This window comes from Lagopus muta, chromosome 8, assembly GCF_023343835.1.
Source record: "Lagopus muta isolate bLagMut1 chromosome 8, bLagMut1 primary, whole genome shotgun sequence".
NCBI classification, from domain to species: domain Eukaryota; kingdom Metazoa; phylum Chordata; class Aves; order Galliformes; family Phasianidae; genus Lagopus; species Lagopus muta.
In genome coordinates this window covers 14,391,688-14,413,623 of record NC_064440.1, presented here as the reverse complement: position 1 = coordinate 14,413,623, position 21,936 = coordinate 14,391,688, and the positions used below count along the sequence as shown (strand labels likewise).

The 21,936-nt window shown below is 55.3% G+C and overlaps 4 protein-coding genes across 14 annotated transcripts in view; 2 read left to right on the top strand and 2 right to left on the bottom strand.

The window, feature by feature from the left end:
• The window catches only part of LOC125697169 (tubulin monoglutamylase TTLL4-like), a 34,587-nt gene extending 34,001 nt beyond the window's left edge, over positions 1–586 (bottom strand). For all 6 annotated transcript variants that reach the window (XM_048953968.1, XM_048953969.1, XM_048953967.1 and 3 more), the window contains exon 1: positions 392–586. In XM_048953968.1, coding sequence (XP_048809925.1) covers positions 392–475 — 84 coding nt within the window. In that variant the 5' untranslated portion in view covers positions 476–586. The remainder of the gene's footprint in view (positions 1–391) is intronic.
• Positions 568–6,269, top strand: RNF25 (ring finger protein 25). Its single transcript, XM_048953985.1, has 10 exons — positions 568–692; positions 770–844; positions 913–1,015; positions 1,105–1,172; positions 1,820–1,889; positions 2,019–2,090; positions 2,249–2,389; positions 2,730–2,819; positions 3,562–3,696; positions 3,829–6,269. The coding sequence occupies exons 1-10, from the start codon at positions 649–651 to the stop codon at positions 4,552–4,554; spliced, it is 1,524 nt and encodes a 507-aa protein (XP_048809942.1). The 5' UTR covers positions 568–648; the 3' UTR covers positions 4,555–6,269.
• LOC125697175 (mitochondrial chaperone BCS1) lies at positions 2,839–12,202 on the bottom strand. Of its 5 annotated transcripts, none has more exons than XR_007378719.1 (9): positions 12,134–12,199; positions 11,071–11,444; positions 10,460–10,599; positions 10,152–10,346; positions 9,416–9,479; positions 8,925–9,094; positions 8,383–8,500; positions 7,098–7,783; positions 2,839–3,382 (listed from the first exon to the last, which is right to left on the bottom strand). XR_007378719.1 is itself a non-coding variant. In XM_048953987.1 (9 exons), exons 2-8 carry the CDS (start codon positions 11,388–11,390, stop codon positions 7,531–7,533), a joined length of 1,260 nt encoding a protein of 419 aa, XP_048809944.1. In that variant the 5' UTR covers positions 11,391–11,444; positions 12,134–12,199; the 3' UTR covers positions 7,066–7,198; positions 7,525–7,530. The 5 variants fall into 5 exon arrangements, 4 of the variants coding, with proteins under 4 accessions (XP_048809944.1, XP_048809945.1, XP_048809943.1 ...); XM_048953987.1 differs by lacking the exon at positions 2,839–3,382 and having other exon boundaries at positions 7,066–7,198; positions 7,525–7,783; XM_048953988.1 differs by lacking the exon at positions 2,839–3,382 and having other exon boundaries at positions 7,066–7,188; positions 7,525–7,783.
• ZNF142 (zinc finger protein 142) lies at positions 12,201–21,874 on the top strand. 2 transcript variants are annotated; one of them, XM_048953964.1, is made up of 9 exons: positions 12,201–12,315; positions 12,548–12,867; positions 13,435–14,055; positions 14,299–14,553; positions 14,960–15,772; positions 16,021–16,198; positions 16,849–20,065; positions 20,692–20,797; positions 21,173–21,874. In XM_048953964.1, exons 2-9 carry the CDS (start codon positions 12,588–12,590, stop codon positions 21,670–21,672), a joined length of 5,970 nt encoding a protein of 1,989 aa, XP_048809921.1. In that variant the 5' UTR covers positions 12,201–12,315; positions 12,548–12,587; the 3' UTR covers positions 21,673–21,874. The 2 variants fall into 2 exon arrangements, with proteins under 2 accessions (XP_048809921.1, XP_048809923.1); XM_048953966.1 differs by lacking the exon at positions 12,201–12,315 and having other exon boundaries at positions 12,755–12,867; positions 13,435–13,581; positions 13,677–14,055.
• The last annotated feature ends 62 nt before the right edge of the window (positions 21,875–21,936 follow it).

Below are 21,936 nucleotides of genomic sequence, written 5' to 3'. Positions count from 1 at the left end.
CTAGGTGAACACACAGAATGAGATGTGTTCATAGGGCCCCTTGAAGCTGAGGCAGCAAGGAATACAGGCAGCCACCTGAGCTGTATTAACAGGACTGCAGGCATTATCTGAAGGAAGCAATTCTCACCCTTTACTTAGGGTTTGTTAGGACACAGTAGCCAGTTTTTGGCCCAGAAGCACACTGGCAAACAGGAGCGGTCCCAGCTGAGGATCACCAGGATGGCAAGGTGGCCGATGCACATGGCTTACAAGCTGAAACCGGGGGGGCCCTAGCTTCATTAACCCGGAGATAAGCTGAACAGCAACCCTACGGCCGGCGGTAGGAGACTTCTAAGGAGACGGAGCCAGGCTCTTTACAGACGTCCCTCCCAGTACCCGCCTCACTCCTCACCTGGGCGCTGCACCTCCGCCGCCCCTTGTACACTCGTCCGAAGGAACCTTCTCCGATCACCTCCAGCACGTGGTACCTCTCCATGGCGGGGCTCCAAGGTCAGGCCGAGGCTCCCCAGACTACGGACCGACGATTTAAGGCCGCGGGGCCGCAGTAAAACCCGGCCCGAGGTCGAGCCCGCCGCGTCAGGCCGCGCCGCCGCGTCGCCTAGCAACGGCCGAGGCCGCCGCACTTCCGCTTCCGGGCCGGGCGGCAAGATGGCGGCGGCCGGTGAGGAGGTGGAGGCGGAGGCGGCGGACTGGTAATGGCAGCCCGTTCCCGTCCCGCCTTTCCCCGGGGCCGGATCCTGGGGCCGCCTGACCGCTCGGTGCTTCGCAGGGCGCTGCCGTCCGAGGTGGAGGTGCTGGAGTCTATCTACCTGGAGGAGCTGCGGGTGGTGCGGGGCCGCGCGAGGTACGTACCGGGCCCCGCGGCCCCCGGGCCCCGCTCTCCGGCCGCGCCTTACCTCCGCCCGCCCGCAGGTCCGAGCCCTGGGAGGTGAGCATCACCCTGCACCCCGCCACGGCCCAGGACCAGGACTCACAGTTCGTGCGCTGCACGCTGGTGCTCGCCGTGTCCCCCCAGGTAGGCTCCTGTCCCCGCTGGGCCTTGTGGCCCCTATCTTTGCTTTCCTTGGTGCGTTTTGGGTTTTGTTGGTTTGTTTTGTTTTCTAGTATCCCAATGAGGCTCCAGACATCTCCATCAGCAACCCGCGGGGACTGTCAGATGAGCAAATCCAAAAGTGAGTGCCGATAGGGGAGCGGTGATGTTAACAGCGTTTAAGAGCCTTCTCTCAGTGCCTTCAGGGCCCTCTGTTCTCTTAACACATACGTACAGCTCTCAAAGCAGCTTGAGTTAAATCTTATGTCAGCCCTGATGCTGAGTTTGCTGAGGAATGGTTTGTTCCTTTGTGGTCCACCTGAAATGTAACTGCCAGGCCTTCAGAGATGTCGGTCCAGCTTTGACAGAGACAAGACTGAACTGAGTTGCAGCGTTCAGGCAGCCTGCTGCTGCCTCTGTGCTCCTGTCCTTGGTGCAGCAGAGATCCACATACCAGTCAGCAGCACAGCATTAAAGTTGCTCCCACCAGATCAACAAAGCCTTAGATTTGCTAAAGCTGAAGAGTACTGGGTGAGCTCAAGCTGAAGCAGTTTGCAAGCTAACTCTTGCAATTTCTCTGAGGACAACCATTTCCTGCACACTTGTTCTCAAGGAGCTTGGGATAGCATGGGAATATGTGCTTGCATTTGTGCCCATCCCACACTATAGGCAAACCCTGGTGGATGATGTTCTTTTAATTTCTCTTGTTATTATGGTGGGGAGACAGGCATGTGGAAGAGTGAAAAGGTGTGGCAAAGTTTGTTAAGTATTTGTGCTACTTTGCTGTAGGATTTTGCAGACCCTCAGAAATGTTGCTGAAGCCAGGCTGGGGACAGAGGTGCTATATGAGCTGATTGAGGTGAGAGCTGGGGAGAAGGGAGGCAGACAGATGCACACTGTTCTTTGACTCCCTTTGAGGTAGGAGAGCCCTGAATCTGGGCCCATGTGGAGACCAGTGAGAAAAATGCTTGCTTTTCTGCTTTGACAGAAGGGGAAGGAGATTCTCACTGACAACAATATTCCTCATGGCCAGTGTGTGATCTGCCTCTATGGATTCCAGGTAGGAATGTGTATTCAAGCCTTTCAAGGTGGCTGAGAAGTGAACAGATGAAGCCCAGTGGAAGAAGCTATGTGGTTTTGCCATCAATAACATCCCTGCTGACATGGGAGTCAGGTAGGTGCTGGGAACACCCTTTAAATCCCTTTTCTCATCCACAGGAGAGGGAAGCCTTCACAAAGACCCAGTGCTACCACTACTTCCACTCCCACTGCCTGGCCCGCTATGCCCAGCACATGGAAGAGGAGATTCTCACACAGCAGGAGGAGAGAGAACAGCACCTGGCACCTTCCCCCAAACAGGTATTGGGCTTTGATTCCCTGCACAAGCCGTCTTGAGTTCTCTGTCACTCCCTGTGGGATGTGGAATAAAGGCCATCCTGACTCAGCAGCTGTGTGCAGTATGGTTAGCACTGTGCCTGTGCTGAGAGAATCAGTGAAGATTGGACCAAGTGAGCCCCAGGAGCCCCTTCCAACCATAATTACAAACTGGAATCCCCGTGGGCCTCCCTGCCTTAGCAAAAAAAGTACCTGTGGTTAGTTGAAGAAGGCTGCCCTGTTTGTTTCACTTCCAGCCTGGGGATTCTCTGGATGTGCATGGGCTGGGTTGTTGCCTAGGGTTTCATCTCTCACCTCCCTGCAGAAAGTCGGCGTGCAGTGCCCTGTCTGCCGGGAAACCTTGGTTTATGACCTCTGTGCCCTGAAGGCAGCGCCACCACCACAGCACCCACTGGTAAGAGATGTGGATTCATCTGTCTGGCTGTGCCCACTCTCTGGGTGGCTTTAACTGGGACATTTTAACGCATGAACAGTGCCAGCTGCAGCTGATTAACGTGCTCTGCCATTTACTCTAGGAAAACACACAAATGTACAAATTCCATCTTGTGCTCTATTCTGAGGGGACCATTGGAGCCCTTCTGCCATAGAAAAGGGGCCCACCTTCAGATGTGATAAGGGCAGAGGGAAGCAAAAGATATGTAGCTGTTGCATGGGGAGGCAGTGAGGATATGTAGTGTTGTTGGCTTGCTCTCCAAAGCAAGCAGATGTGGTGGGGGAGAGAGACAATTCTGCCATCAGGCAGAGTGCCTGAAAGGAACCTCTGTGTTCTGTCTGCTCTAAGAGAATAATTGTAGCTTTCCTTAAATATGTCCCTGTACCCACTGAAATGTTATCGGTTTCAAGTGAGTGACTCCAGCTTATGTGGTTCTTGATTTTTAATTGCTCTGCATCTTGCTCCAAAGCAGGAGGTCCTCAGACAGGCAATGCAGGGAACAGTGGGTCTGCAGTGACGTGTACCTATATAGAGACAGGGAACTACATGTGAATCTGTAGGCTCAGTGGGTCCAGTGTTGCAAACAGACAGTTTACTTGGGTGCTGTGTGATCATATGAGGGTTTGGGGAGTTGCTCATGCTGTTGCTAACTGACTGCCCATATAGATAGAGCCCTTAACCCCTCTTGCTGTCTGCCACTCAGGAGCCATACAGGCCAGATGCCAAGATGCTGCAGCACCAAGAAGAACTGCGCTTAATTTTCAAGAAACAGCAAGAGAAAGGGGGCATCATTGATCCCGAAGCAGAGAAGAACCGTTACTTCATCAGCCTGCAGGCGGTATGGTACTGGGGGCAGAGAGCCACTGAGCTCCACACCAGCAAGGGAGGTCCCTGGACTTGAGGGCCAAACACTGTCATCTGCTTTGGGACTGTCCTGTCCCTTTCTTAACCACTGGCTTCTTTCTTTCAGCCTCCAGCTACTGTTGATCCAGGCCAGGCAGCTGCTTCCTCTGAGCTCCTGGTGAGTGCTAGCGATGCGGATGCACCTCAGACACCCTGCCAGGCCTCAGCTCTGGAGCCAGCCAGGGCTCCAGAGAGCAGGGCAGAGCCTGGGCAGCCAGAGAGGCCTGCTGTGACCAAGGAACCTCAGTGCAAGAGGGAGAGGTACAGAGGGGAGAGGTCAGGCCCAAGAGGCCAGGGCAGGCAGTCCTGCAGCAGCTCGCAGGAAGCAGCAGGGGAAGCCTGTCATCTGTCCCATGGCTCCAGGGTGCCCAGAAGCTTTGGTCAGAGACCAGAGAGAAGACCTGGTGGGAGGCACTGTCAGGAATTTCCAAAGCCTCACAGCAGAAGCAAGGCAGCTGCCTTGGCTGAAAGAAAGGAGCTGTTCCCTGAAGATCCTTCACCAGTAGCAGGCACAGTGGACTTGAAAGAGGAACACCATAGCATGGAAAGATGGACCCCGGAGCAAGGTGCTGAAGCCCAAAGCAGGGAGAAGGAGAACCTGGCATTCAACCGCGGCGAGCACAGAGCAGCTTCTGGCTGGCAAGGCCACCACAGGCCCTGGGATTGCAGGAGGTGGGAAAGGTCCAGAGTGCAAGATCGTGGCTCCTACCACAGAGCACCAAGAGGGCGAGGGATGTTCAGGCCCAGTGGATGTCGAGAAGCCCATTTTGTGGAGAAGGAGAGCAGTTCCTAGCAGGAGGGGTAAGGGGCTGGGCTGGGAGAGGCTGTTAATAACAAGAATGGCAAAGACTGTGGTAGAGCAGTAGCAAGGAGTCACCATACAACTTGGGAGAGAGGAGGCAGTTGGCACAGCTTGGGACAGGTGAGCTCTCCATGGTTCATGTAGCATGAAGCATCAGGCTGCCTGGTGTGAGCAATTGGCTGTCACCACCACTGGAGAAGCTGACTTTTGACAAATCATAGCAGCCTTGGTCCTGAAGGATGCAGGAGGCAGAGGAGGGCTTGACCTGGGACCAGCATGCATCTATCATCTGTTTTCTTGAGCATACATACCTACAGAAACAATTGAAATTGGCTTGACATGGTGCTACAGCAGCCAAAGCTGTGCAGGACCTTCTCTGGAACTGAGCATCCCTACAGAGCCATGGTGGCACTAGGCAATGAGGCTGTGCCAGGGCAGCAACCTGCAGCTCATCTTGCTGCATCCTTTAGTGTTCTTTGAGCACCTTCTCAGCTGCTGTCCCTGCTCCTTAAAGATGACTGTTTATTCTGTGGCGCAGACTGCTGCTCAACTCATAGGCTTGGCCAGTCAAGTCCTTTGTATAACATGATTCTTCCCAGCCCCAGCCTGAGCTAAATTAAGTTTAAGCCAATGCTTTAGCAGGTCAGGACTAGCCAGTGACTGAGGCCTGGTACTGGCTCCTGCTCCCCATGGAAGCTTGAATTTAGCTGGAGCTTCTGCCCTGTCCGTCAGCTGCTTTTTTGCAGTTCCTTCTGCTGCTGTTTCAGATTCAAACCATGTCCTGCTGCAGAGATATGACAGGAATCCCAAATTTCTGAAGTGGGAGGCTGCTATTAAATTAATTTGTTGGGTCTTCTCTGGAGCCTGTTCCTTTTGTTTTCTTTGCCCTCCCACTCCTATTCTTAGCTGTTTGGAGCAAAGTGTTGATCCTTGGTATAACTCCCTTCTCTCCTATGCCATACATGCAGGGGAAGTCTCCTGGATAGCAGGATGCTAGCTCCCTGCTTTGTCAGTGTGAGCTGTCTGGCTCACCTAGACCATACTGATTTCTTCATGCTTGTTTGTGCCTTGTGGCCCCATAACAAACCCCTCTTCTCACATAGATAAGTATCATCTTCCTTTTGCTCATTGTGCTTTTAGAAGAACAAAAATCGCCATGTTCCAATTGCCAAGCTCCTTGGCATCCTGCCGTGAGTCAAATTTTTTTCTCCTTGTTGGGAAAGCTACTGTGCCACGGTTGGAGCATAGGAATTCAGCCACAGAAATTAAAGTGAGCAAGGTCTTCAGTAACTCAGTCAAACACTATGCTTGTTAGAAGGGAGGGTTTTTTGTTTTTTTTTTTTGTGCCCGGGAGAAGGGATTAAGGGCTCTCACCTTTCTGACTCACTTGCTGTTAGCCTGGAGCAGAGGAAATTCTGTACTAGTGTGTGGAAATGAATTTGGGCCAAACACAAATTCTTTCAGAAAACATCCTGGCAACAGCAGGTACAGGCTGTCAAGACAGCACTTAATTCTGACTTGAAGAGGACGGTGGGGTGTTCTGGGGAAGAGCAAGGCTGTGGTATGCCTTCCCTGCTCTGTGTCTGAGTAACTTCAAAGCAGCAGGTGTCCAGCTCCTTTCTCTAAAAGTTTGTCCAGGATGGGGATTTAGAATGAGGGAGAAATGGAGCCTGCACCATGCCCTGAGGCTTCTAACTTGACATTTACTTACATGCCTACTCCCAAGATGGGGCTGTGCTGTTACTGACCTACCTCACAGGGCTGTTGTGAGGCTACACTGGCAATGGTGCTCACGCTGGCAGAAAGGCACTGATGGTGCCTGTAACATTAACACTATTAAAAGCAAGTAAAGTGACACAAGTTGCTTCCTGTGCTCTCATGGTGGTAGTGGAGGGGGGGACTTGGGTTGGTGGTGCTGGTGATGGCGCACAGAACCTGCCTGGATCAGGCCTCCCCTCCCCAATTGCATTTTCAGGGCTGTTAGCAGAGGACTTCTGTTCTTCACATCAGCCTGGCCTGGCTGCACTACTGACCACACCACTCCCTCCCCTGCTCCCTTTTCAGAGGCACAAATTTTGATCAGCTTTAAAACATAAGCACACAGCAGCACCAGGCTGATGGCAGCCCTGCCACAAACAGGAAGAGAGGAAATAAACCAGCAGTACAAGGTAAGCAAATTCCCTTCTCAAAGGGGTTACTGAATTATCTCCCAGAGAATCAGGTAGTCCCAGGAGGACCTGAGGTGCCAGAGACCAGACTGATCCTTCAGCTCAGTCTCTCCTTCCAGCGCCTTTCTACATTCTACCAGGAACTGCACCTTGGAGACAAGCCAGGATCCCTCCAGAACAGGGACCCAGGCCTCAGCAACCCTGAGAAGTGTCTGGAGCAATGCTGCTCCCATCTATCGAGGTCAGAAGGGCTCTAGCAGGTGGGTGGTGGGACAAATAACAGGCAGAGGAACAAAACCAACACTCGTAAGCATGCATACAAAAACAAGGGGACTGGAGGGCAAAGAGCCATGTTGTACACTTTACCTTACAAGGTTGTTCACAGATCAATGAAGACTCCTCTCTTTTCAAAGACCATCAGCTCTCCTTAGCAGTGCATCACCCCAATGTCCTGCCTCTGCAAAATTCTGTTTTGGAGTATCAGCCCATAAGGAAGGGGTTGATAAATTACACTTTCACATCTGGAAGCCTTGGCAGCTTCTGAATCCCAGCACAAGGGCAGTGAGCAGGGTCTGTATAGTAGCACCCAAACCTAGGGAGCAGCAAGAGCCGATCCCCTCACTCTGCTGCAGAGCTGGAAGCTCTGACTCCATACATTTTAACAAAAAGACAAGGCCTCGGTGAGGTAGAGACCTGGCCCGCATAGCTGGGCAGCTCCGCAGCATCCCCAGGATAGTCCAAGTCCTTGTCCCAGTTATCTCCAGGCCTCACAGCATGGCAAGGCAGAGCTCACCTTAGGTCATGGCAGGATGGAGTGTACGTTTTCAATGGCTCCCCCAGGATCTGTCTTGTAGAGCATGAAGTGTCCCTGCACCTGGGCAGCGCTGATCTGTTTGGAGACTGCCAGCGCCTGCTCAGCAAACCGCTCAGCTGCAGCTGGGGGCTGCTCAGGATAGAAGCGCTGGAACATGCGGACCAGCTGCCCTCGGGAGCAGTGGCCCACGTACTGCTTCAGGTCCACACGTCCAGGCCGCACCAGGGCTGGGTCCAGCCTGTCGAGACATAAGCGTGCCTTCACAACCTGGCCACGGTGCCTTTGCAAGAGGGGTCTAGCAGAAGCACCCCTCCATGCTAGCACAGCCAGCATCCTATCCTATCTGTGCACTGTGGTAAAGGTAGGGAAGAGGTTTGCTCCCACAGTCATGGGAGGAAATCAACCCAACAGAAAGAAGGGAATGGTAGGCTCCTGAGGGTGACAAGTTGTCAGTTCTGCTCATCTGTATCCCAGGAATGCTGTCTGAACAGTGATCTAGGCTAGCTCAATCTAGAGCAAGCAAAGCCCACCACAGCAGTGTCCAAAAGGTACATATGCTGGCTTACTGAGCAGATATGTGCCGTGAGCCCAGGCCACTGCCTAGTGACTGAATGCATTGCATGGAACCAGCTTCTCACTCAGCACAGCCGCAACCCTAAAACCCACAGATTCCTGCAGGCAGGAGGCTGGCAACTCTCCTGAACGAAGTATCCAGCACAATACGATTTGAGCAGCAAGGAAGAGGCCCCAGCAAGGGGTTGCTCTGATTAGGGGTTTGCATCCTGAGGAAGGATCAGGACAGCCCCTTCCCGCTTCTTCCCGGAGTGCAGCTCTGACCTGTCCACATAGTTGGTGGTCATGAAGACAATCCTGGCCTCTGTGGAGGCCACGCCATCCAGGGCGTTGAGGAGGCCGCTGAAGGTCAGGCGCCCCATGCCTTGGTACATAGCAGGGTCTGTGGATAGAGATGTTTGAGATCGTATCCATCTGCCACTCACCTGGCAGTCTTGAGGGCTACCTGCTTATAACCTGAGGCATAAGCCAAGGTTTCTGCTCCCTCCATCCCTCTAGGCTGACCCTCTGCCTCATCCTGGTTGGCAGCCCATTCACCATCCCTGCCTGGCAGCACCCCTGTGAACCCAAAAGGAGAATGAAGGGGTAGACCACCTTATGCTGAAAACAGCCAGATTTTCAAACAAGTGTTTTTGCCTGAGATACCTCTGGAATTATGGGCCCAATGCTCCCTTCATACGGCCAAGCCAAAACAGGGTGAGCTCCAGCTTGGGTCATGAGACCTCTGAGAGCTGCCCCCTTCCTGCCCACCAGCACCAAGCCAGCAAATATCCCAATGCCTGGCACAGGAATTGATCACCACTTACTCTCAGCAGCAAGGTCCCGACTGATGAAGGCAGCATCCACATCCTCCAGAAGGATGATGCTCTGCTGTGGTGCCACACTCAGGAGGTAATTGAGTCGGTCATCAGAGAGGCTGCGGTCACTGAGGCTCAGCAGGCAGATACTGTGTTGCAGCTCCCCGGCCAGGGCTGTACTGGGAAGGACACAAACCACAGCAGTGAATCACAGGAAGAAAGTCTGGAGCAGAGGAAGGCAGGGGAAGCTGAAGAACGGGCTCTCCCTGTCCAGTAGCAGACCTCCCAGGGGGGATCAGGCAAGGACAGTAGACGTGAGCCCTACTGCCACACCAGCCTGCACACAGAGCTGTCACTCTGACCTATAACACTGACATAGTCCACTCCTTCATTGCTGCATTTCAAACCCAAGCCCATCTACATCTTCTCATCAGGGACTGCTGCACATCAGAGCAGACAGCTGGCAGGAAAATCGCTGTCACCCAGCTAGCAATACTCACATGAAGCTGCTTTTTCCACAGCCAGGAGGACCATATAGCAGGTAGCCTCTTCTGTATGGGATCCCTAGGAAGACAGTGTCCTTTTAGGAACCAGCTGTGTTACTCTGAGCCCTCTCCCTCAGAGCCAGGGGGCTGTGCCAAGCATGAACAGAGGATGTACCAGAGGAAGGCAAGAAGCAGGACAAAAACTCTCTGCAGCTGTATAGAGAACTGGCATTCAAATTTTACCCACAGCAGCACTGCAGGAGCAATGAACTCCATGACTTATTGTGGTTCCCAGGACTGTAGACTGCAGAACCTGAGCAGGAAGAACCTACTCCCAGCAGTCTATCTAAACCCTATATATGGCAGGATGCCAGAGAGCTGAGTGTATGTGGGGAGTAGCTCACAAAGAGATCAGGTTGATGAACAGAAGGCTGGAAACTGCTATGAAGCAGCTGCGTGCTGAGAAGCTGCAGGGATGGATATAAGCAGCAGCCTCTGCTTGGTCCCCGGTTGTGCTTGTCCCTTCCTTTCTCCCCTGTGCTTGGCTATATTAAGGGCTCTTTGTTAAGACAGGAGCAAAGCTGAAGATGAGTGGATACAGCATGGTCACAGTTGGGATGAGAGCACTGCTCCGTGCTCAGGCTGAGGGGTTCAGACACACAAGGGACTTTGCATGGCACAGCTGGGCTATCTGTGGACAGGGGTAAGGTGCTGCATTGGGCAAACAGAGGACACCACACAGGAGCCTTGCCTCTCTCGATGTACCACTTCGGGTTGTCGATGAACTCCTTCACGTCCTCAACCAGCCTCTCTGACACACCTTTCTCCAGCACCACGGAGCTCAGAGGCCGGCGGCGGCGTGGGAATCCAAACTGCCGCCACTCCGTTCCGATGGCTGTGTACATGATTGTCCTCCCCTCCTGCTGTTGCAGAGCCAACTCCCGGGCTGCAGAAAGAGGCAGAGGGGATGGCTGGCAGGGAAAAGGCTCTCTTATGATGCCCCAGGTGCCACCAGGAAGGGGCCGTTCCCAGTACAATCCCACACAGCTGCCTACAGACCTTCCTCGAGGATGTTGAAGAAGATCTCCCGGTTGGTGCCCAGTGCCGTGAAGGTGACAGACTCCCAGGCAGTTCCTGTGTTCAGGTCAATCATCTGCCTCTCCCGGTTTCGCTCAATGCGAATCCACTTCCTCTGATACCTGGAACGAGAGGACAAGGTTGAGGGATGGAGCCCACCTCCAGCCACAAGCCACAGCTCACACCAGCACATAACCAAGCACAAGTTTCAGCCTCTGCCTTTCACCTCTCAGACAGATCAATCAGGGATGGTGCTGCTCTCTGTGCCCAACGCAGGCATGGTAGGGCTCAGCAAGAGGAACTAAGAGCTAGCAGGTCCAACACTGGCTAGGCACAGTAGGGTGGGATAAATCTTGGGTCCATTTCCATTTGTCTGCACCCAGACAGAGGGCATAGCCTGGGGTCACCTCCGGTGAAAAAGCAATTTCAGATTGGTGCAAATTCCCTAAGCTACTTCCAATCCCCTATCCTAATTCAGACACAAGAAGGAGGTAGAACTCTCTGCCACTAGGGGCCCTCCAAACTGGACTTCCTTTGCCAAAATGAGGGCAACCCCATGGATTACTTTTCCCTCTCCCTCTGATCTTCCTTACCAGATGAAATGGTTTCCAGGGCTGGGGACAAAGTCAAACTTGGTGCTGACGCGCCCACTCTCGTGCTGCAGGTACGAGGTCTCAACACTCAGGTGCTGTGTGCGCTTGGCATGGTGCGAGATCCAGTTCAGCAGCCACTGGTAGCTCTTATCCTTGCTGGGCACCTCCAAAGTGATCATATAGTGGCGCCTGAAAGCCACCAGCCCAAACTGAGCTCCTTTCCGAGCCAGTGCCATAGCTGTGCCCACCCCGACAAGGCCAAACCCAGCCCCAAAGTAGGGGTTGTCCTTCAGTGCCACAACAAAGTCAGAAAACGGCATTGTGGGAGGTTAATGTGCTCCTTTCCACAGCATCTCCACATTCCATCAACCAACCTGTGTGGGCAGAGAAGAGAGTGAGGAAGGCCTGAATGATGGAGCAAAGTACTACAGCAACAGAGGGCAAGGTGGGTAGCCTGCAGATGCCTGGCCTTTACCATGGCCTCTTCTCAAAGCATCCGTTGCATCTTCTGCCACAAAAAGCCTCACATTTTACACCATTTTGTTGTTTAAATCATTGTAAGTACCCATGCACTGCAAGTATCGGGGATTTACTGCTTGGAAAAACTCAAGTGTGTCCCCAGACTGAGCTGAGAGCACATTCTTTGCTGCTGGCAGCTGGCACAGGCCCGAGGCAGCAGCATCAACATGCCCTGACTCCAAGGGGAGCACTGCTCTACTGCTCTGTGTGCCACAAAGCAGAGGGGCTGAGGCCCCAACCCCAGGGCTCCCCTTGCTCAGCTGCTGGCGGGTTTGAAGGCCACCAGTGTATTCCCCCTCCTCTCTCCTCTGCGCAGACTCTCAGTCGCAGACCTCCAAGCTCACTCTCTGCCACGGGATAAAGGCCGCCAGTCGGGCACTGAGGCGAGACCCTCAACCCACGCCGGGTCCTGCCCGGTCGCAGGGTCAGCGCACTGCCCACCCGTACAGCCCCACGCCTACCCGTACCCAGAGGGCCCTGCCTCGCCCTGTCCCCACCGCACGCCGCCCCCACGCCGGGACAGCCCCGACCCGCTCACCCTCACCTCCGCACCGCCCTCCCCGGCGCCGCGCCGCTCTCTATGGTTCCTCCCGCACTTCCGTTTCCGGCGGCTCCCGGCACTCACCCGCCGAACGGGGTCGGGGAAGAGGAGGAGGCCGTAGGGAGCGCCAGGAGTGCAGCTCTGTGCTGCGGGAACCATCGAGATGCACTGGGCCGGACCTGCAGGTGGGAATGGGGACAATGGGGGCTGCAGCTGGGCCGTACTGGGGGACACTGGGGCACGGGATCGGGGCTAGGCCCGAGCCCCCGCGTTGCTCCTGGGCTGCGGATGAGGTGTCCCTGCCGGCTGCCGGCCCTATGTGAGGCTCCTGTGTCAGGGCACGGGGACAGGTGGTGCTGAGGCCCGTGGTTCACCCTCCAGAATTCCTCGTAATTCGATCTCGTTCTTCTCTTCCAGAGCCAGGGAACCCCCATGCCCCGGCTCTGACTAAGGGGCAATGAGCACAGAAGTGGCTGCACCTCTGGCTGCAAGCGAGGAGATGGAAGCCTTGTGTTCTGAGCTGCTCCTGCCCTCCCCGGGGGCAGTGGGAGCGGCAGGGGCGGTTGGAAGCCCTACTGCCACGGTTGGGGTTGCCCCGCTGCCCGTGAGCCAGGAGTTGGTGCTGGCAGAGGCGTCATTGCCTGGGGAAGGGGCTGCGGCTGAAGGAAGCAACGTAGAAATCTTCATCGAGGCTGTGGCTGGCAACGTGACTCTGAGCAACACGGCCAATGGAACCGGTACTGGGTGTGGGGTGGGGGGCATGGACACTTCAGTGCCGAGCAGTGGGACGGGAGGTCAGCTGGCTCTGTTCCTTCTGGTCAGCACCCGGGGATGTCACGGTGCCCTTGGGTCAGTGAGCCACTGTGCATCATGAGCAGATGCTGCTGCCCACTATGGATCTGGCACAAGGTGGGGAAGACTGGCCCAGGGAGCCTTGGAGAAGGCTGTGGGGTTGCTCTGAGCCTTTGAGAGGATGAAGGTGGAGATCTCCATCCTGCTGCATCCGCCAGCATGCTGCCCACCTGGGGCATCCTGCTAGACAGAAGGCCAAGCAACACTGCTTGTGCCTCAGATGTGCAAAGGGGCGGACCCACTCAGTGTGGTCACCTGCACAATGATGCTCCTCCTGCAGTGAGACTGTATGGCATGGGATTCCCAGGGCAGAGGGAGAACTGTTGTTCTCAAAGCTGTAATGCATGACAACGTAATTTTATTGTTCTTGTTCAGAGCTGGAACTGAACCACCAGTCCCAAGCTCTGGGCCTGGCAAAAGCCCTTTCTCACGATCATCCTTGCTCTGTGCAGAGGTGCTGGTCAAAGTGGTGGAGTTGTATTTCTGCGAGAGGTGTGGCCAGAGCTTCCAGGAGGCTTCCTTGCTGTCCCAGCATGAGTGCCTGCTACTGCCACCACCAGAGCACTTGCGGCTACCTGGAGTGCTGCCAGCACCCACCAGTAAGGGCCAGAATGAGCCAGGGGGCTCAGAATCACCAGTAGCGAGCGTGCCAGAGGGTTCAGCTCTTGAATGTCTGCTGTGCCCCATCTGCCAGGAGGCGTTTGCACAGCCTGGTGAGCTCAAGGAGCACTTCAAGACCCACCGTGGCCCACAGGGAACTCTACCCTGCCCTGAGAAGGGCTGCTGCTTTGTCACAGAGGACCGCAAGCAGCTGCGCAGCCACCTACGTCTCCTGCATGGGACTTCCCCTGTGTCCTGCACCTACCGAGCCTGCCCCTTGCTGTTCCCCAGCCGCCCAGCCATGGAGCAGCACCACCGCACCCACTTCCCCTTCCACTGTGGGCACTGTGATTTTGTCACAGCTAATGCCAAGCTCTTCTGGCAGCATAGGAAGAGCCACGTCGCGGAGACATCTGTGATGAGCAGCATTCCCAGCTCAGCTTCCCTCAAACAGCTCTGCATTCTGCCATCAGGTATAGCTGAGTTAGAGACTCAAGCTGGGTCAGGAGCCTGTGGATGTTGCAGGGGCTGGGTTTGGAGTTAAAGCTGTGGGGAATGAGGGCAAACCTGTGCTGCTGAAGGGCTGGAGAGCCAAGTGGTCCAGGAGCAAGGTGTCCTAGAGAGCCAGGAGATTCTTTTTATGTGTATGGATTAGGGGGGGTGGCTGCTTTTCCCCCTGCAGCATCATGGTCTCTTGTCTTTCCTCTCTGACACAGAAGGGCAGAAGAAGGCAGAGAATTGCCACCCTGACTGGGAAGCTACCTCGGAAGAAACAGGGCCAGCAAATCCCTCAGGCATTGGGGAGGGCTCCTTGGAGGAGCTGAAAGTATCTGCCGGAGAAGAGGATTCAGAGAGTGATGAGGACAATTCACTGGAGGAGGATGGAGAGAGCCCCTGTGAGGGCGAGGCCAAAGAGAACAGGAAGGAGGCTGCTGACAAAGCCAAGGTGACCTGGGCTCAGCACTACAAAGGTATGATTGTGAGTCTGTGCTGAGAGATGCTTGGGCCTATTGCTTATGAGCAAGTAGTACAGCATAGTGGGGCGAAGAGGTCCTATGCCATCCAGCAGCCTATTTGCCCATTAGGTGCATTCTTTTTCTCCTGTTGCTGAAACTGAGGGGTTTGCTTGGCTTTGGGGGACATACAAGCAAGTCTGATTTAGGCTGTACTGGATCACTTTTCTAAGTGTTGAGCTAGAAAGATCCCACCTGAACCATTCTGGTAGCTCAGGATGGGGATGGTCTCTGTGGGTACCTGGCTGTGCATGACTGTATGTGATAAGCCTGTGCCCCAACACAGCAGGGTCAGGGAAGGAACATCTGCCTGTGCTTGTGTCCATTCTTTTTCTTGCTGATGGCACTTCCTTTGCTCTCACAGGAGATGTTGCAGAGGGCTCAGAATACATCTACAAAACCCACATGTGCCCCGAATGCAAGCGGTGCTTCAAGAAGCGGACACACTTGGTGGAGCACCTCCACCTGCACTACCCTGACCCCAGCCTGCAGTGCCCCAACTGCCACAAGTACTTCACCAGTAAAAGCAAGCTGAAAATCCACATGATGCGGGAGACAGGTGAGAAGGCGCACCGCTGCCCGCTCTGCCACTACAGCTCGGTGGAGAAGAATGCCCTCAACCGCCACATGGCCAGTATGCATGAGGACATTTCCAACTTCTACTCCGATGTCTACTCTTGCCCTGTCTGCAAGGAGAAGTTTCGCCTCAGCCAGGCCCTCAAAGAGCACTTGAAGTCTCACAAAGCTGAGCCCAAGAGGCTGAGCTGCTTCCAAGGGGGCTGCGACTACTGTGCGGAGGACAGGAAGGAGTTTGTCCGTCATCTCAAGGATGCTCACGGCATCAAGGCAGTGGAGTGCAAGTATCATGCCTGCTCACTGCTCTTCGGCACTGCTGAGGCCATGGAGGCTCACCGGAAAACCCACTATGCCTTCCACTGCCAGCAATGTGACTTCATCTGCTCCAACAAGCATGTCTTCCGGAAGCATAAGAAGCAGGGGCACCCAGGCAGTGAGCAGCTCCAGTGCAGCTTCTGTCCCTATGCCACCTTCAATCCTGTGGAATATCATGACCATGTGGGCAAGATGCACGCCAACGAGAAGATCCACAAGTGCACTGAGTGTGCCTTTGCTACCGCGCACAAGAGGGTGCTCATCCGGCACATGCTGTTGCACACAGGTGAGTGCCTGCTGTGGGGCGTCTGGAGCTGAGCTGGGACATGGGTTTGTGCTGGTCCTGGAGGTCAGGGAGGGCTGGGTCAGGATTCCTGGGTCCCATCGATGGCTCTGCCACCCACCAGCCCCTGGCTGAAGTCACACTGTGTCCCCATCCCTGCTGTTATCTCAAGCTCCTGCTGAGCTGGTTACCCCCAGGGGAGGCTGCCATATCTGATTATTGTACTGAGAACATTTCTCTTTCCTCTGTAGGAGAGAAGCCTCACAAGTGTGAGCTGTGTGACTTCACGTGCCGTGATGTGAGCTACCTGTCCAAGCACATGCTGACCCATTCCAATGACAAGAACTTCATGTGCACTGAGTGTGGATATATCACCAAGTGGAAGCACTACTTGAACGTTCACATGCGCAAGCACACCGGTGATCTTCGGTACTACTCCTAGGCTGGTTGGCCTGGCAACATTGTTAGGGCCTTCCAGATCCTGCTACAGGAGTCTGCTGCTCTGGGCTGCAACTACTGCCCGTTCTGTGTGACACACAGTAAATGCAGTCTTTGAGCTTGCAGATTGTTGTCAGCATAGTGCAGTGGAGGCAAAGGTATCTCAGGTGCCTCAGTGCCATCATTACATTAGTCCAACTCTAAACCTGGGTTCTTGAATTCTGCTCATGTTTTTGTGCCAAGGCCAGTTTGGGCTTGTGCAGGACTCCGCCAAAAAATGTTTTTACTTCTGCATTATCACAGTAGTATCCTGTGGGTCCAGTCTGCCTCTGCAGATGCTGGAGGTGCTTCTGCTGTGAAGCGTTTGTCAGGAGTGACAGGGTCACTTTCTGGGATACCCAGAGACTCTATCTCCCATCCCTAGGTTGGGGATATAAAGCACCAGCGGTGCCAAGGGATGCAACAGAGAGGAATTGCTTGTGGTTTGAGCTGCCCAAATTGCAAAGGTCAGACCCAGCAAACCTAAGAGCACCTAAGGCACCCCAGGTGTCTGAGATGGGGAAGCAGAGCTCCGTATGTCTGACAGGGTTCAGCCTGTTCTGGTTCCCCACACTGCCTGACCAGTTCTGTTTTCCCCACAGGTACCAGTGCAACCAGTGCTCGTACCGGTGCCACCGTGCTGACCAGCTGAGCAGCCACAAGCTGCGGCACCAAGGCAAAAGTCTCATCTGCGAGGTGTGCGGCTTCGCTTGCAAGCGCAAGTACGAGCTGCAGAAGCACATGCAGGCAAAGCACTCACAGAACTACCAAGTGCCCATCTTCCAGTGCCAGTACTGTGCCTACCAGACCAAGTACAAGCAGGCGTTGCTGAACCATGAGAACTGCAAGCACACCAAGCAAAAGGAGTTTCGCTGCGCACTTTGCTCTTACTGCACCTTCAGCAACACCAGCCTCTTCTTCCACAAGCGCAAGATTCACGGTTATGTGCCTGGTGACAAGGACTGGCTGGAAAACTATGCCAGCAAGGAGCTGGAGATCAGCTCATCCGAGTCTGTCTTTGGCTACGAGCTTGGAGCAGCCCTGCGTGTGGATGCCAGCTCCCTCTTCTCTAGCAAAGAGCAGTGGGCAAAAGTGAAGCCATCCCAGCCGGAGTCCCAGGGGGAAGAGGGCTGCCAGCAAGCGTCCATGGTGCCCCTTCTGGGGCAGGATGCTGCTCCACCTGAGGGCAGCAGTGAGGTTCAGACAGCTGTGGGCAAGGGGGAGCAGAGCTGCCTGACTGATGACAGCATGCAGAGTGACACTGCTGCGGGCCCAGCTGAGCTCATCGCTTCTGAGGATGTGGCAGAGAGCTGCATGTTGCACTTGGAGACAGTAAATGTCTCATCTGATCCCATCCTGGAACATTTGACTGGAGATGCCTGCATGGCACAGCCGGAGAGCATGGAAATGCTGTCCTGCAAGCAGCCTCCTCCTGCCTACGAGATGCTGGGCTCCCAAGATGACCTTGGCTTGGAGGACAATGACAATGCGCTCAAAGACATCCCGGACTATAAAAAAGAGGGGGCGGATGTACGCAAGGATGAGATGTTGAGGCTGGAGGACAGCGCAGCAGCAGGTGCCAGCCAGGTAAATGACACTGCAAGAGAGGCCATAGGCCACCTTGAGAGGTCATGTTCAGACCACAGCAAGCTGGATGCAGGCCCAGAGATGAGAGAGACCAGCCAAGGTGAAACACCAGAGGCCTGGCTCAGTGTGCTGAAGACAGCTGAGCAGAGCCATCCACCTGTCCCAGGGGATGCAGCCACCTCCAGCGATGACACCAGAAGCAATTCGGAGTCGGTGCTGAAGGCACTGCGGAAGCAGGACAAGGAGCAGGCAGAGACACTGGTGTTGGAGGGAAGGGTCCAGATGCTGGTGGTGCAGTCAGAAAGTCAGATCTTTAAGTGTGAAAAATGCTCTTACATCACACGGAAGGAGAAGTCCATGTCACTGCACTCTAAAGCCAGCTGCCAGCGTCACCGCGCCCCACTTGTGTGCCGCGAGTGTGGTGCCAGCTTTAAGCAGCAAAGGGGACTCAACACCCACCTCCTCAAAAAATGCCCAGTCCTCCTGAAGAAGAACAAGGTCCTCAAACCAGCTGTTGTGGAGGCAGCTGGGTCGCACTGTCCTACTGAGCAGCTGGGTGATAATGGTGCAGAAACAGCAGAGAGCGACAGGGGAGGCATGGAGGAGCCTGGACATCCTGAGTCCCCCTGGGAAGCCGAAATGATGCCTGATAAAATGCAGGAGTCAGATGGTCTCTTTGCTGGGGAACATGTGTCAGGCTGTCCTTCCCCTGAGAAGTCTCTCTCTGATGACAGTGCAGAGATGGCAGAAGAGCCCTCACAGCAAGGGGATGGAGCTGAGGCAAGCAGAACTGAGTGTCCCTTGCAGGTTGGGAAACCCTCTGAGAAATATCGGCTGGAGGGTGGGAAGCTGCACTGCAATGCCTGCTCCTTCGTGTGCTCCCGGGTCTCCACCATCACCTCCCACGTGGAGGATGGCTGCCGGAGCCTGGAGCAGTTCTGGTGCTCACTGTGTCCTGAAGCCTTTCGCTCTCAGCGGGCCCTGAAGAACCACTGTGCTGAGAAGCACCTCCTGCATCCCGAGGAGGACAGACCCCACAGCACCCAGCTCCCGGGGGGGCACACAGCCAGCACTGAGATGGGGCAGCCCGGCGACCCTGTGCTAGATGCAACCCCCCCAAAAGCAGCACTGCCCAAACAGAGGCGTTTCTCCTGCCCCACTTGCCCTTTCACCTGCCACCAGGAGCGGGCCATGAAGACGCACAAGAAGAGGGGCTGCGTGACACTGGGAGAGTTCCGCTGTGCCTCCTGCCCCTTCACCTCCAAAGTGGCCAAAGCCCTGCGGCTGCACCGCAAGTTGCACCGCAAGCACTACAGCAAGCGGCCGCAGCTACAGTGCCGCCAGTGTGAGTTCACCTGCAAGCAGGCCCGCTGCCTGCGGCAGCACGTGCGCATCAAGCACGAGGGGGTGAAGCCTCACAAGTGCCTCTATTGCGAGTTCAGCACCACGCGGCGGTACCGCCTGGAGGCCCACCAGTCCCTGCACACCGGCGTGGGCCGCATCGCCTGCGGCATCTGCAGCCAGACCTTCGGCACCAACTCCAAGCTGCGCATCCACCGCCTGCGGGTGCATGAGAAGACACCCACCCACTTCTGCCCGCTGTGCGACTACAGCAGCTACCTGCAGAATGACATCACCCGCCACGTCAACAGCTGCCACCGCGGCGAGCTCAACTTCGGCTGCTCCCGCTGCGAGGCACGGTTCAGCTCTGAGACGGCCCTCAAGCAGCACGTCCTGCGGCGGCACGAGCAGAAGGTGTCCTACGGCTGCCCGCAGTGCGGCTTCGTGTGCCACAGCGAGGCCACGCTCAAGTGCCACGTGCAAAAGCAGCACCCGCACCTGGAGTGTGGCACGTGCAAGGAGAGCTTTCCCAGCCGAGATGCTCTGGAGGAGCACAAGAAGCAGCATTTCAGCCACCGCTGTGAGCTGTGCAGCTTCGCTGCTAAGGAGCGGCAGCAGCTGGTACGGCATTACGTGGAGAGCCACGAGCCGGCCGCCCCCCAGGACAAACCCCTGCAGTGCCCCTTCTGTGACTTCGCCTGCCGCCATCAGCTTGTCTTCGACCAGCACATGAAGGGCCACGGGGGCACACGCATCTACAAGTGCTCCGACTGTGAGTACACCACCAAGAACAGGCAGAAGATCACCTGGCACATCCGCATCCACACAGGTGAGAAGCCCTACAAGTGCCACCTCTGCAAGTACACCTGTGCCGACCCCTCACGTCTCAAGGTGAGCATCCTGCTTGGGGGCTTGGGAGATACATCGGGGTTTGGGGATGAAGAAACTCACAAGGGGAAGTATTGTCCTCTCTGTTCTTTCCCGAGTTTCATATGGGAATGGGCAAGCAGATGGTGCTAATGCAAAGCAATGTGATACTGGGGGACAGCAGCTGCGTGTTCTTCTCCGATTCATAGGTGATTATCATCCTCTCACACTAAAGGGCTTTTCCTAGAACAAGAGAGTCAGGCATGGGGTAATGGAAGGAAAATGGCCTGTCTTTACTAAAAGAGGTATTGACTTTTTTAATAGCTGAGCTGGAGCCCTTTGGGGTCACCTGGGTGAGGCTGCTGTGATGCACTCTGTGCAGGGCTCTGCTGGTCTGTTTTCAGCTTGAGCTGTGCCCTAAATACCAAACTACGAAGAAAATCCTATGTCCTGAGACAGAGTGCGCTCAGCAGCAGCAGGGTCTGATCCTGACCCTTCTGTGGATCAGGCTACCAAACAGCCCTCCTGGTAGCTCACAATTGCAGAGATGTCAGACTTGCTCCCAAGCCCCACACATCACAGGGCCCTGCATGCCCCTCGGGCAGGTGGCATAGCCTTGTCCTGACTGTGCCCCATATTCCTCTGTCCAGTACCACATGCGGATCCACAAGGAGGAGCGCAAATACCTCTGTCCAGACTGTGGCTACAAGTGCAAGTGGGTGAATCAGCTCAAGTACCACATGACGAAGCACACAGGTGAGTGTGGCCACGGGGCACCTCCAGCACTGCAGGCAGGGGAGGACCATGGGGCTGCATAAACCCAACTCCACATTTCCCATGTGAGACACGGTAGACACTGTTCAGTATGTCCCAGCATGCTGATGGATTGGGGATGCCTTGGGCTGCACTCCAGTGCTCGGAAGATGATGAGAAAAAAAGTGGGGTGACACAGACCCCAGAGCCCTTGGAAATGAGGGAGCTGTAGGGGGCCTGCAGGGGAGTAGGCATTAGCACCAAGGATACGGTGTAGGAAGGGTCCTTGGACCATTATGGGGATGTTGAGACCCCATGGAAGGGCTGTGGGAGACAGACACCATCCCCTTGACCCCAGCACTACCCCCATTGCCACAGGGCTGAAGCCGTACCGCTGTGACGAGTGTGAGTACCGCACCAACCGGGCGGACGCACTGCGGGTGCACAAAGAGACACGACACCGGGACGCGCGTTCCTTCATCTGCGAGCAGTGCGGAAAGGCCTTCAAGACCCGCTTCCTCCTCAAGACCCACCTGAAGAAACACAGCGAGGAGAAGCCATATGTCTGCAACGCCTGCGGGCGGGCTTTCCGCTGGGCGGCAGGCCTGCGGCACCATTACCTCACCCACACCAACGAGCATCCCTTCTTCTGCCGCTACTGCCCCTACAAGGCCAAGCAGAAGTTCCAGGTCATCAAACACATCCAGCGGCACCACCCTGAGTGCGGGGCTGGCGACCCCAGCCAGGGGGTGGGCAAAGACCCCAGCACGCCCACCGTCCACCTCCGTGCTGTGCAGAAGGAGAGCTCAGCTACGGGGCCACTGGCTCCGCAGCAGGAGGGAGAGTGCCTCACAGAGAAGGATGGCATCTCCCAGTGAGTCCTGGCAGCTGCAGAGATGTATGCGTGTGTATAGGCATATATGTATATGGGATGTAATATATGTGGCTGTATAGAAGGAATCTCTTGGCTCCTTTTGATCCTGTTTCTTCAGGCTGTTTGGGGTTCTCCTAGCTGCACTGAGGACCAGGGTGCTGGGAACTGTGGGACAATTCCAGCATGGAAGCAGGTTCATACAGCAAAGGGCATTGTCTGCAGGGAGAAATCACAAAACCCACTCCCTGTACCGAACACCCCTGTACCC

What these genes read in the sequence shown, in the direction of transcription:
- RNF25 (XM_048953985.1), top strand. Translation starts at nt 649, where the DNA reads ATGGCGGCGGCCGGTGAGGAGGTGGAGGCGGAGGCGGCGGACTG. An exon ending in GAGGCGGAGGCGGCGGACTG is followed by an intron (nt 693 to 769) that starts GTAATGGCAGCC and finishes GGTGCTTCGCAG; the next exon opens with GGCGCTGCCGTCCGAGGTGG. An exon ending in TCAGATGAGCAAATCCAAAA is followed by an intron (nt 1,173 to 1,819) that starts GTGAGTGCCGAT and finishes ACTTTGCTGTAG; the next exon opens with GATTTTGCAGACCCTCAGAA.
- ZNF142 (XM_048953964.1), top strand. Translation starts at nt 12,588, where the DNA reads ATGAGCACAGAAGTGGCTGCACCTCTGGCTGCAAGCGAGGAGATGGAA. An exon ending in CAACACGGCCAATGGAACCG is followed by an intron (nt 12,868 to 13,434) that starts GTACTGGGTGTG and finishes TGCTCTGTGCAG; the next exon opens with AGGTGCTGGTCAAAGTGGTG. An exon ending in CCGACCCCTCACGTCTCAAG is followed by an intron (nt 20,066 to 20,691) that starts GTGAGCATCCTG and finishes TCCTCTGTCCAG; the next exon opens with TACCACATGCGGATCCACAA.
- LOC125697175 (XM_048953986.1), bottom strand. Translation starts at nt 11,390, where the DNA reads ATGCCGTTTTCTGACTTTGTTGTGGCACTGAAGGACAACCCCTACTTT. An exon ending in GAAGTGGTACATCGAGAGAG is followed by an intron (nt 9,480 to 10,151) that starts GCAAGGCTCCTG and finishes CTGTCTTCCTAG; the next exon opens with GGATCCCATACAGAAGAGGC. An exon ending in ACCACCAACTATGTGGACAG is followed by an intron (nt 7,784 to 8,382) that starts GTCAGAGCTGCA and finishes ATGTCTCGACAG; the next exon opens with GCTGGACCCAGCCCTGGTGC.